Here is a 12907-nt window from a genome sequence, read left to right as displayed (position 1 = left end):
CTGCAAAGAACTAAAGGTTATGAAAGAATAAAGTACAACTAGAAGCATTACGCAAAATCAATCACTTATTATCTACCTACACAATTCCACATACCAAGATACATGATAGTCTCAGTAAAAAAGGGTGCCTTAAAGTTAGTTTTCAAATGCATGCATGAGTTTAAAATGTGTCACTCTCATCATATACACACAGAAAAATTTAGAGAAACCGTACTATTTTATGAAGTTAATTCATGATTGAGTCTAAGCTCTGGAAAGCAGGCCATGTTTTTTCCTTTAATCTGAGAACAGTAAGTAATTTTCTGCATAAAGATTTTTCTTTCCATCTTACTTGCATGCAACTTTTATCTAACGACTTATTACGATCAACGCAGCTCTAATTAAACATAGACAACTAAGACAGGTGTAGATTAGGGAAGCATTAATTTACTGTACTGCAGCTTAGGGAGATCAGAAACTCTTGGGTCCATAACGTTCCAGCTATTGCATCCTACGCTGAACCACTCAATCACTCCCAGCATTCTTCAGAACTCATTTAACAGACTAGCAAATTCTGCTATGACTGACAAATCTTTCATATTATGGGCTCCCAGGCCACTGTTAAAGGCTGGATGAGAATCATATCCTAAGTTGAAGCGAATGAGTTTTAACTGCACAGTTTGGTATTTGGTAAGTCCTAACTCCTACAACAAAAAATACTAGAAATAACGTTTAAAAGTCTATTTTTCAGTGGTGCATTTCATGGGCCTGTTTGTGACACGTCATTCTGTCTTGTCTGTGTTGTTTATACATATCAAACTTCCAAGTGGATGGATGGCAACCCTCTACTCTGGCAGGGAAATCCTCACAGCCACAGCCACGCTACACCTTGCTTGAGAATCGGTGGGCAGGCTGTGAAACACACCAGGGCCTGTTTGTTTGCTCTGTCACCAGCACTGGAGGTTTCAGATCCTTATGCTGCCAGTCCGAGCTCTATAAACAAACCTCCACGTCTTCCACTTTCAATCCGCATATAAGAACAAATAGCTCATAAGCATTTTATTACAAATACATCTACTTCATTCATAGTCATTCACCGAGCTTCAGTGCTATGTAATCTACCTGTAGCCATAGAGTCAAAACTGAACCTGGATACGGTTTTTCCCCAAATCGTTCAAATACAGCTTCAAGGGAGGCTGGTGAATAACAACACACTGTTGTATACATTGCCTCAGGCAGAATAGTGATCCTCAAAAGGCTTGCTGAAGAAAACAAGAATGAAGAGAACAGGCTTGCTGAAGATAATGGGTTTGCAAAATGAATCCAGTTTTGCAAATGGAAAAAAACCAGCTCCCCCAAAATGGTGGTCCAAGCTCAGTACCTCTCCTATACGACCAAAATCTCTTCTTCCCCAGACATCTTGGCAGCTAGCTGGAGCAAACTGATAGACAGGGCTTAGAACAGGTGAGTTTTTCCTGGCATCCCAGCAACATGATCAACTTCATCCCACGTTCCATATTCTTTTGGCAATAGGAGATTAGGCTCCCAAACATGCACAACACCAACCTGCAATTCAAGGTTTCAGGTTTGAGGGTTGCAGACTACTCAGCCAGGTGCATCATCTACTCACAAGGCTAAGATCTGTTTTATCATCACACTTTGTAATGCTTAGGGATTTCCAATGGCCAAACAAGGCAGTGTTCTGGACTAATGCCATTTTGGAAGTGGGATCTAAATAGCTATTTCTCATTTAAGACTAAAAATAATCAAAGGAAATTAAGTTCATCATTATAGTTCATAGAACCATACGCTTCTCCTTCTAGTAAAATCTTTCAGCAACATATCTGTTTCCTGCACTGACCAGCTCATTGTTCGCTGATGCCCCTTTCAGAAGGTTCCTCATTTCCATGCAAATATCTGTATGACACTTAAAAGCTGCCATAAATCAGGTTAATTCTTCCAAGACAGTATCTGAAATCCATAGGATTTTCCCATAGCTAAAACACATCACTTGGAAAGTGCTATCTTTGAAGTTACTAACTCCACCCAGAAGATGCAAGAAATCCATTCTTAAGATGCTTTTAGTTGCAAAAAACTCAGTAAGAACACTAGCTCAGTAAAAATCCCTGTATTACTCAGCCTCTTGAGGCTATCTATTTATCCATATATTTTTACAACAGCAACCAATATCACTTGCACCCAGGATGCAAAAAGCAGCTCTTAAAAATGCATTACAGTTTTTAATAAATGGATTCTTTAGCACTAAGATTACTGCCTCGTGTTTATTTGATGCTTCATTCTTTTCAGAAATAGATATTGATGAGAATCTGGGTCACACAGGTATTTGAATCTCTGTGCAAGATGAGGGTGAATGAAGAGAATGAAGAGAGATATAAACACTTCTGAAGATAAGTACAGTTAGCATCTAATGCATCTTTTAAAGAGTGTAAGCATCATCACATTTCCATTATTTTAATATGACCAAAGTGAAAGATAACAGCACAGTGATATGATCCTTTCATATAACCATGGTGATATGAGATAAAGACAGGAGCTATTTTTTAAACTTCCAGTATTATTATTCTTAACAGGCTGCAAGAATAAATTCAAAGGGGGGAGGGTGGCGTGTCAAAATGAGCGCTTAGCTTATTTTGCTATGTACGAAGCCAGCATGCAAAAACTAACTCGCAGGTACAGGGTTCAGATGTCATATATTGTACTGGGATGTCTCTCTCCCATAGGATTTAGGGCTCAGAATGATTACTGAATGTTGGCTACAGAAGGCTTCTGGAACTTGATAGTACCAGTGATGAGCCAGATTATGCCATCAACACCACATGCCTCACAGGGATTTGTGATGTTCAGACAAATATTGCAAAATCTTGGTGAAGAAGGAGATTTGGAAGGGAGAGAGAACTATTTTAAGCTGATATTTCCAGTGAAGTGTGCATTTGTTTTATAGCTAAGCGAGACCAACAGATAGCTGCTGCAGAAAGGAGCAACCCTGCTGCTCCTTCTCTTCAGCTGTACTTGTCTGACTCTGCAGTAAGTCTGTTCAGGGAGCTGAATCAACAAAACTTCTTCTATAAAAAAATGCAATCCATTTTTCTGCCAGTTTAGCTTCCCATGAAAGCACATGGCCAAGGAGCCAGGCAGGAGGGCAGAGGAGAAAGCCCATCCCTTGCAGCAGTGACCACCTATTAGACTAAGTTGTATAGAGAAGCGCTCCCTGAAGTTCCTGTCCGCAGTAGAGTTCCTCAACAGACTGAGCTGGGCGGAGGGGGATTGGAGGTTGAAAACAATTAGCAACCCATTTATTTGTAATTCTGTGGATTTACATCTCGTAAAGAATCATGATATGGCACGGAGCCATCTTTATAATTAAAGTCACACATGGGATTTTATAACGCAACTCAGTGATTTATGCTCAGCATTTTTATTCAGTCTCACACTCCTAAGTCTATTACTTTTGAACAGCTTGCCCTCTAGGATCACTTGCATCCCAGTCTCAAGGTTCTAAGAATTCTTCCATACATTCAAAAGCTAATTTTAAAAAAATCAACTTCTGTTCATGGTCAATAATATAAGTTCCAGGCAGAAGCATTTTTTGTCATGGCTCAGAGGAATCCATGCCAAGTAGAATGAAGACAAAGGAAGAAAGCAGCATGTTGTCAAAGGATAGTGTCGTCCAATTTGTTACTGCAACTGAGCCTCTGTGAAACTGCGGCCAGTGGAAGAGACGTTTATTGTATTAGCTTGATTGTAGCAATGTATGCAAGGGAAAGGCCTTTGAATAGGTACCAGGAAAGGAGAAGTGAAAAAAAGGGAGAAGCTTTTCCTTTGCTGAACAGCAATATGCAACTCAGATAAAATGTTCACAAGCTAACATTTATTTTTCTAGAAGCCAATTCCTAACCTCAGTTTCCTGATAGCATGAAATTGCCAAATGACATTTTGAAAAACATCCTTCTTCCAGGTGTTTGCGTGCTTAACCAAATGGGCTGAGGAATGTGTCTTACCATACAAGTGTCCAGATCCTCCAAACGTTCTATCTCTGTCAACTCCTCAACCGTGATGACAGAGCGTTTAGTCGGTTTTTCTTCAGCTAACTCAATTTCCAGTGATTCCTGCTGTGGAAGTGGTTTACCGCGTCTGGTCAAATGGTCAGCCTGGAGGCAAGGATAAAGGCAGGAACACATCAATCAACTGTTGAAAAAGGCAAACCAAGCCGAACCAGAAAGCTTACAGAACTTAAGTGATCATAGATCCTAGAAGACCAATTACAAAAGCAAAGCTCAGTTGTGTGTGTTAATCTTCACACAGGGTTTGTTTAGTGTCATCCCCCCCCCCTTTTTTGATGGAAAACCCCTTCCATCACACATTGTAAGAAGGAAGGGAGAACGTCTAACAGGAAAAAAGAAAAGGAAAAAGGTCAGTTAAAAAGCCATCCTACTTTTGACTTATAATAGTATTATGGGGCTTCTTCAGCATTTGTCCTCTCTTTATTATAAAGAAGATGAAGGCGTGGAAGAGAAGCTTCATCCTCGACCCTTTTTTTTAAATTAAATAACACAAAGACATGTACAATTTCAGCTAATACAGTTTTCAGAATTATTAGATGGCCAAAATGTTATCACCTCTTATTCAAAAAACAGCACAGCTTTGTTAAATACCTCAGTTCTGTTTCATTGAAGAAATAGGTAGGGGTTATCGTAAAGAGAAAAAAAATTCATCATTGATAGATCTATGGGATAAGAAATATTTTTTTAAATTATTAGGAAGGAAAAACTCTAACAATAATAAAATCCATTTTTAGACCTGCATAGCAAAAACTGTTACTAAGAACACAGAGAATGTTACATAAACCACCCTGGATTGTACTTGGAATAGAGTGGGTTCATGTTGTCAGGAAAATGAAATATTTTCTAGTTCTGTTGGTAACTAAAGAGAATATTAAATAACATCTGTTAAAAGCAAGCATTTGAAGATCAGCTTAGTCACAGAAGCCTTCATAGAGGCAGCTAGGGAGAGCTGTAGTCCACTGCTTAACATCAGCATGACTTTGGACAACCAGTGGATTATAGTTTTGTTAACCATCAAGCAGGGTAAACAGATGAGCTGAGTCAATTATAGCTCACTTAGTCTAGTGTCTACTCAGGAAAAACAACTGGAGAGCTGTTATGGATTTATCTTTAATCATGCTAAAATGGCGAGAATAATAATTAATGCTAATCATCATCACATTAGGCAAACTTGGGTCTTGTCAAACAAGGTTTATTTTTCAAATTTGCCTGAAACACTACTGTGTCAATGCAACATACACAGACATTTGTAGGTGGCTGAATTAGTAGTACATGACACTCCAATTTAAGGAGCTGGCACAGAACTGTATCAGTGCATTTAAGCTTTGCTGTATTAAGAGCTAGCTGCCAGCTCTCAGATTGCAGCTGTCAGTTGAAGATTAACACTGACAAATTAGACAGGAGTTCCTCTACCAGCATTTTTGAAATCTGTATTCTTCATTGTTTTCATCAGTTCTATACTATCTGAAATAATCTGCAGCTAACAGAAACATAGCAGAATTAAACAGTGAAAGGGACATGTTACTAACACAGGCCAAAATGGATCACAACATAAATCAATTCAAATCAAATGTACAGACAATCATTCCTTAGGAGCTAAGAGCACTGGCAATTAGCTATGGACACAATCCTGAAAAACAGCAAGTGTCAAGAAGCCAGCACTGGGAGGGACATCTAGCAAACCCAGTCCTGAAAATGAGCTACCACTGAAACTCTGACAAAAGAAAGGAATTCTTATCTCCTTGGCTATGTAAATACGAGCAATAAAGAATATCAGGAAAAAAACAATTTCACTCCTATATACAGTGTTGGTTAAAACACTGGAATAGTCTGTCTGGTTCCGGGGACTATAATTTTAAAAGAGGCTTTTAAAACACAGCTGGAGAAAGTGCAGAGGATTGTTACTGAAGTGACTCAAAGGCTGGAGAAAATGACTTACTGTGCAAGAGTCAGGATATGTCCAAGTTGTGCAATACCACTGGACAGAGACGGCCCGCTGCTCATGCCAGCTGAGCCTGCTCCAGGACCAACTGGAGCTAATTAACGTGGCCACTCACACAGCAGGCTGATGCTGCTGCATAGCTCCTGAGACCAGAGGTTGTATCTTTACACAATGCTGCTCTGTATCATGAAGACACACCCACAAATAACCCAGTCTTTTAATTTATTTAAAAAAAAAAAAAAAAAAAAAAAAAGAGAGATAGAGAGAGAAAAAAAAAAAAAAGAGGGGGGGAAGAATTATATTCTGTGTATGAGGACTTTCATAGAGAGGAAATGAAATGAAATATATATACTTCCCTTATCTTGTGGGGAAAAGCATCTGAAAAAATTCATGACTGCAAGCTGAAGCCAAAGAAATTTCAATTAGAAATGAAGAGCAATTTCAATCAGGAGAGTGACCACCCACTGGCTTCTTTAAAAAAACAGTACTGGATTCTCCTTACAGAGGCCCATTGCATTAAAAATAAAAATGTTTTTCTGCGGATACACAGTTGTCTATTTCTTCTACTCTTGATGAAGCAAGTAGCTTTATAATAAGTAACTGTGCCTCCTGAGAGCTCAGCACCTTCAAATAACAAACAGCATTTCCTTTCCTATGTTTCTACTCTTTTCTTTTCAAACTTGATACCTACATTTCTGCGATAGCCTCTAGATGTACTCATTCAGGGAGCAAGGTCTCAGCAGTCCCTCCTCTAAAGAATGAAATGTTATCTCTCATTTCACGAGCAACCAACCCTTATCGTCTCACCAGGACAAGTACTGGCATTGTTCTTAACTAATGACTCAATGTTGCATCCTGATGGCATTTCTAGTTTTAGATCTGACTAAAGTGCAGAAGATAATAGGACAAATATATAATGCAGCCTCTTCCAAGGTTGTATCTTCCTTAAAGCAGAGGCAAGAGTCACATGATCGTACTTCACATTAGGTCAGTGATGCCAATGAAAATAAGACCAATTTAAAAATAGAGCTGTGCTAGGGAGAAACCGAGCAAGTTACGAATGTAAATGGCATTGTTGAGATAACCAGCATATTCAGATATCAACCATGCAAATACTCACCAGTTTGTGATGGCAATGGGAAAGTGCATCCAGGATTTCATCTACAACTCGGTCAGACAGGAAAGAAGCCACTGTCAGCTTTACTTCACTGTGTGAGGATTAAAAACGAGACAGAGAAATTTTTAATTCACGCAGGAGAATTTTGTCTTTATTACACGTTCAACAGTGCGACTATTATCCACAGTGCTGTCACTTTATTTGAAGTAAAACATTAGAGGGTGTCAGGATACACGACTGCAGGTTTCAGAAATAAACTCATGAATCACACAATAAACACAAGAGCCTCTGTACCATATTTAACCTGCTTCTAACATTTTTCTAAGAGCTGAAATGAAAACATCTGGGTAAGAGACCTGAATAAAAACCACATATGAAACTCAGCGAGGAACACTCTGCCACTGAAGTCAAGAGAAACACAAACCTCACATGAATGGGATTAGGACCGTGCTGCCTGTTTAACACTACTACACTGAACAACTACAATCCACTCATTTCCTCAACTCCTTTTTGTGTTTGTCTGCCAGTTGAAGGACAACTGTACAATACTGGTTCTCCAGTCTTTGCCATCACAACTTTGCTTCCTCCTTTTGCTCTAGGTAACTTTTTTCTTTTCTGTCTCATGTCAGCCATTCCCATCACACAGATGTACGTGGAACACCAACACACCCCGTACACTGAATTGAGGTTCACTGGTAACTTCTATCAAGGAAATGGGCACCTTGAATTGCTCCCTTGGAGTCCTGTCTTTGGCCACAGTACAAAAGGCTCAGGCTGTGGAGGGCAGCTGATTTGCAGCCGACAAGCACGTATGCCTGAGTTGCAGCCCGAAGCTCCATCTCTCCTGCCTCTACAGTTTCAAGGCCAACTGCTTCAACTGACACTTGCCAGCAAGGCGCACGATTTTGGTTTAAGGTTTTTATGTGTGGACTGAGCTGCATTGGATTAACAAAGCTATTTCTACCTGGGGCTAACACTACTGGTGCAGAAAGCCTGGGGAAAAAGGTAAGAAACTCCTTGGAAAGGCAATGTAATTCACAGAGAGGTAGAATGGTGGCCAAGCCATGGTGGGAAGAGAATAAGAGTGAAGGGATTTCCTTCAGTTACCTACATATTAATTTCAAATAATATAAGGCAGGAAGGGTGACAGTGTGGCACCCTCATCCCACTGGCAGTTGCAGCTTCTACAGGTGGAAGGGGCACTATTTTTGTCTCAGGGTCAAGATTTGTTTGATAGGACTGAAGTGAAGGAAATTCACTCCCTGAACCATTTTAAACACTCTGAAGGCATAGCTAAAGTCTTTATCACCTTTTCCTGCCAATTTTGCTGCACTCTGCAAAACTGATTTCTAAGTCTTGCTGTTTTCTTCTTCTGCAAAGATATTAGCATCACAATGCAAAATGACATGCTTTTCCATCAAGCAGAAAGGATTCCTTCGTCAAATGATGGCAACTGCAAAGGTTTAAGTACAGGTCAACCACATGATACTGCATAAATATATTCTCTGGTATGTATTTAATATTAAAAACAAGATGCAGTAAAAGGTCAGGTAAAAGCCTCTTTTTTTTTCCCCTTTTTTTTTAAAGAGAAAACTAAGAGTTGTTTAGGGTAACTGTTTCTGCTCCAGGTTTGTGGTTTGAATATCCAAGTTTCCATTTTTTAAGTGTTTCTCTCTGCACAACTCCCACACAAACAAAAAGTTTTAAAGTGATTGCTACAGCTACAGGACAAAACCAAATGCAGCAACAGACAAAGCACTGTTAACACTCAAAGCAAGTAAGTGCAATTTCCTTCTATTCCAGTATTTCAGTGTTACCCGAGAACAGAAATAGGTTTAAAAAAAAGTATCAGTCATGAAAATGTTATTTGTGTACCATAAACCAAAACTTTTACAAAATAAAAGAGAAGCACATGCATTAATGATCAAGCTAACATCCCTGGAGATTCCAAATATTTGAATCTCCTGAACTAAGTTCACTAAGTTCCCACACCTGTAGGACAATTACCTGCTCTTTGAATGCCTTAGTATAGTTTCTTGTGAGTCACAAAAGCATTCCAAAAACCTTCTGCTACACAAACACACATACACACAGCCCAAAAATCCAAATTCTATAGCCAATTTTGTTAGATTAGTCTTTTAAAGTACCTGATTTTATTGAGGATATCAATTCCAGATTGCTCCAAGAGGACATTTTTCACAAAAGTGCGTGGGATGGAAATCTTCTCAGTGCTAGCCTCAATCAGGTCTTCACGGATGCGAGCTTTCTTCATTACATTCGGGCAAAGGTTTTCCGCTGCATCCACCATAGACTCAAGGAGCGTCTGCAGCACAGTAAGCAAAAGCTAACATCAGGTATTGAGATTTTCATTAGCTGGAAGATCACAGCATTATTCTGGTGCATAGCACTATGATACTTTTAGACGTGTAATTTTTACAATTTTTCTTCCTAATTTTCAATCCATTTTGCGATCCAGCTGCCATATAAAAGGCATTTTACAAAATAAAGCTAAGAAGGAACAATATACTTGTTTTGAAAATGGCCTACAACTGTACTTGTTTGCCTTTTCAAATATGAAACATTTACATTTCTGTGTGTTTAACTGTCAGAACAATAAATTAGCTTCCCTTGTGCACCCACCACTGCTGCCTCTGCATGCTGCAGAAGCTGTGGATGCTCTGCTGCAGCTACCTTCGCTCTAACCTGTGCCCTGAATCAGCAGTTTTCATCGATGCTCCAGACCTGCCAATGTGTAAGAGGTGTCAGTATATGAAGAAAGGAGACTCATGAGAACTTGGCATCCTGTGCAGGGCTGGAATACACTAACCAATTATTAAGACATAGCTACAAGTATGATTTGCAGTGGGCATACAAACCTTTAATATATGGATGTAATATACATACATGGAAGTCTACAGTGAACCTTAGGTGCAGTCAACAATTTTTATTCTTTTTTAATGACTGATCAAAACCCCAAACCAGGACAGAAAATCATACACACTCCAGAAACAGGACCCTGTAACCTCCCCAACCCCCTCAACTTTCTTTTTCTTAAAATAAGGTCTCTTCTGCTGACGGTATAAAGTCAACTTTTTCCCTCTTAGACTTTCTCTTAGAAAAATCTTTCATATATACCTCAGCGCTGTGAAGTTATGTTATGAAGCCCCTTTCAATTACATGAGATTTATCTCCTATCTGTGCCTGTGAGAAAAGGTAATTCTGGTTTAAATCCTGTTTTATCACCTACTGGTTTCTTTTACAAATCCCAGCTCTGACTAGAAGGCTAAAGAGCCCTCACTACAGGCGCAGGTGAGGGCTCACAGTCCCTCACATAATCATCCATGTATGAACTTGTGTCACAAAAAGTGCAGGAAAGCTCTAATGTACACACACAGGGATCAGGATGAGACATAGAAACACTACTAGTGCCCTATATCACTGAAACATCTTTCCTTTAATTGCTTTCAATTTTCATATCCAAAAAGGTTAGGCAGGTCCACAGAAGGTCTAAAACAATCAGCTGGTCATCTGGAAAACTAAATTTTAAATTCATACTGTTTTATCTACATGCTGATATGTACCCTGTGTACAGTAAAACAGATTTATTTATAAACACCAAGCAGTGTTTTCTGACAAGACTGGAAATTGTTCTTTGTTCAAATTGTCTCCTATATCCACCTTACTCCATCTCCAGCCCCAGCAACTCAGGAAATCTATTTTAGGTATCTTCAGAAGGCTGTTCAACCATTAATTAATTGCCCATCAAATAACTTGTTTCAGAGATTGCAAGAGGTCAAGGCTCATCAGCACAGGATCTGAAAACAAATTCTCTGTGTCCATTCCCAGCATGAAGTGCTACTTAGAAAAGATCAGTAAGGAGATGTTTCTCTCTGGCAGCTGGTCCCTCTGCATGCTGAAGCTGTCACGCTGCTGCACTCCAGTGACCGTGGGGTCTCCTTGGGCTACGGTGCTTCCAAAGTGGCAGGGAGCATAAAGACACTGTCCTTGGTTCCTGCTTCAGTGTACGTGCAAGACCCACTTCCCCCAACTTTGAACCCTCTAAACAAGTGGGACAAGCAGCAACTATGAGAAGATGTCAGATTTTTCAACATATGCCATGTCGTGTGCGGCTTTTGAGCAGTTTTTTAAATCCAAAGGAAGGTGGAAAGAAGAGAGGAACAGGACAGAGCCCAGTTTACTGAAACGGGCCAAGTCACCTCCAGTAAGACTGAAGTTGACAACCAAACAGAAAAAGGTACTTACAAATAAAAAAAGAAATAAAATTATAGTTTCATTGGAGTGGTATACTAGGTAAGCCTAGCTCTAACCTAGGTGCTTCTAAACTGTACAAAAATAATGAACTGCACCCCTTGAAAACTCTCCCAATTTCCTTTTTCTTCTCAATCTCACTCCACAGGTAAGTGACCTCAGGCTGAACTCCATCTTATCAAAGCTTTTTTCTCTTTGCATAGCCCTACCATAACTGGCAATTTTCATATGTAGATACTGAGTAAGAAACAAAAACACCATTACTGCATAATAATTTTAATGATTCAAAGCAACATCTTTCAGTCTGTAGCTCTTAACTGACTGATTTTTCACAAGGACAACACAGCAGCATGAAGCAGCCACAGTGTACAGGGAACTCTGATCTTTACAACATTTGATTTACAGGTACATTTGATTTACAGGTACAACTGCCGTTATAGCTAACATGGAGCTTGTTTCTGGGCTCCCAAGCTCTCTGCACTTTAAGGACACCTCCCGCACTCTGTCCTTCAATCCCCAAGCAGATTCTGGGGCTGTAACACTAATGAAGAACCTTTCAAGCCCCTGTGGCCATATCCACATGGAGGATGAAGTACTTCAATGGTAAAGACAACTGATCCAGGTAAACTACGAATGAGAATTTCTGACACATGCATTTTTTCCCATGGCATTTATTCACTGGTGGAACTGTGTAGTCTACCTTGAAAAATCACGCTCAGCCTCCCAAGAGTTACCAATGGATCACAATCATAAAAGTTATGAAGAGTTGCTATGTTGAATTACAATTGCAGTCTAAGCATGGTCTTTCAAAATGGATCATGTGAAGAAATTCTGCATAAAGGTGTCAGTGGGAAGTAGGAGGAAAGACTAAAGACCTTACCTGAAAATTTCAAAATTAATTTTTACTCAAAATACTCAGAGAATGTGCAATTTCAAAGTTAAATAGAGTTTGCATGTCTTCTTGAAGCGCACAACTGAACATAATTTCTTCAGTGGTGGATTTCAACTGTTGATTTCACATGACTATAATCATATTTACAGAAACCTTTCCCTGCCTCCCACTTCCATCCCAAAACCTTTCAGTGATGGAAACTCACAGCTACCAATATTGACTGGGGAGGGGCAAACATTTCAGTCACAAGGCCACAAGTGCCAGTCAGCAGGTGTGCAGAAAGAGGATAACGAAATCCTGCCCACAATTAATGACTCGTAACATTCAGGAGAAAGATACAGTGAGTAAAAGGACTGGAAGATGATGGTATCTAATGAAAAAATGGAACAGGTGATGGAGCCAACAAACCCTTTGCACTGGGATGGAATTTAGAAGGAATAGTTCAAGCATTCCTGTCCTTACAAAACAATCTTCTCTTGCCTAAGCACCATTTGTCTTGCCTACAATTTTCCCTCGGGCCTTTGCCGACCGAATAAAGCATCTCTGGGTTCCATGTGTCCACAGTGACACAAGCAGGAGAAGAGAAATGCAAGGGCCTTGCTATAATTTCTCCTTTGGCCAACTCA

General features: G+C 39.6%; 1 protein-coding gene across 4 annotated transcripts in view; it reads right to left on the bottom strand.

Annotated features, from left to right (window-relative positions):
• The window catches only part of CARMIL1 (capping protein regulator and myosin 1 linker 1), a 200513-nt gene that overhangs the window by 39351 nt on the left and 148255 nt on the right, over nt 1–12907 (bottom strand). For all 4 annotated transcript variants that reach the window (XM_082322077.1, XM_082322078.1, XM_082322080.1 and 1 more), the window contains exons 27-29: nt 9268–9443; nt 7124–7211; nt 3999–4148 (exon numbers count right to left, since the gene is read on the bottom strand). In XM_082322077.1, the coding sequence (XP_082178203.1) occupies nt 3999–4148; nt 7124–7211; nt 9268–9443 (414 nt within the window). The remainder of the gene's footprint in view (nt 1–3998; nt 4149–7123; nt 7212–9267; nt 9444–12907) is intronic.

This window comes from Platalea leucorodia (assembly GCF_965183815.1).
Source record: "Platalea leucorodia genome assembly, chromosome: 1".
NCBI classification, from domain to species: domain Eukaryota; kingdom Metazoa; phylum Chordata; class Aves; order Pelecaniformes; family Threskiornithidae; genus Platalea; species Platalea leucorodia.
This window is presented reverse-complemented; position numbering and strand designations above follow the sequence as displayed.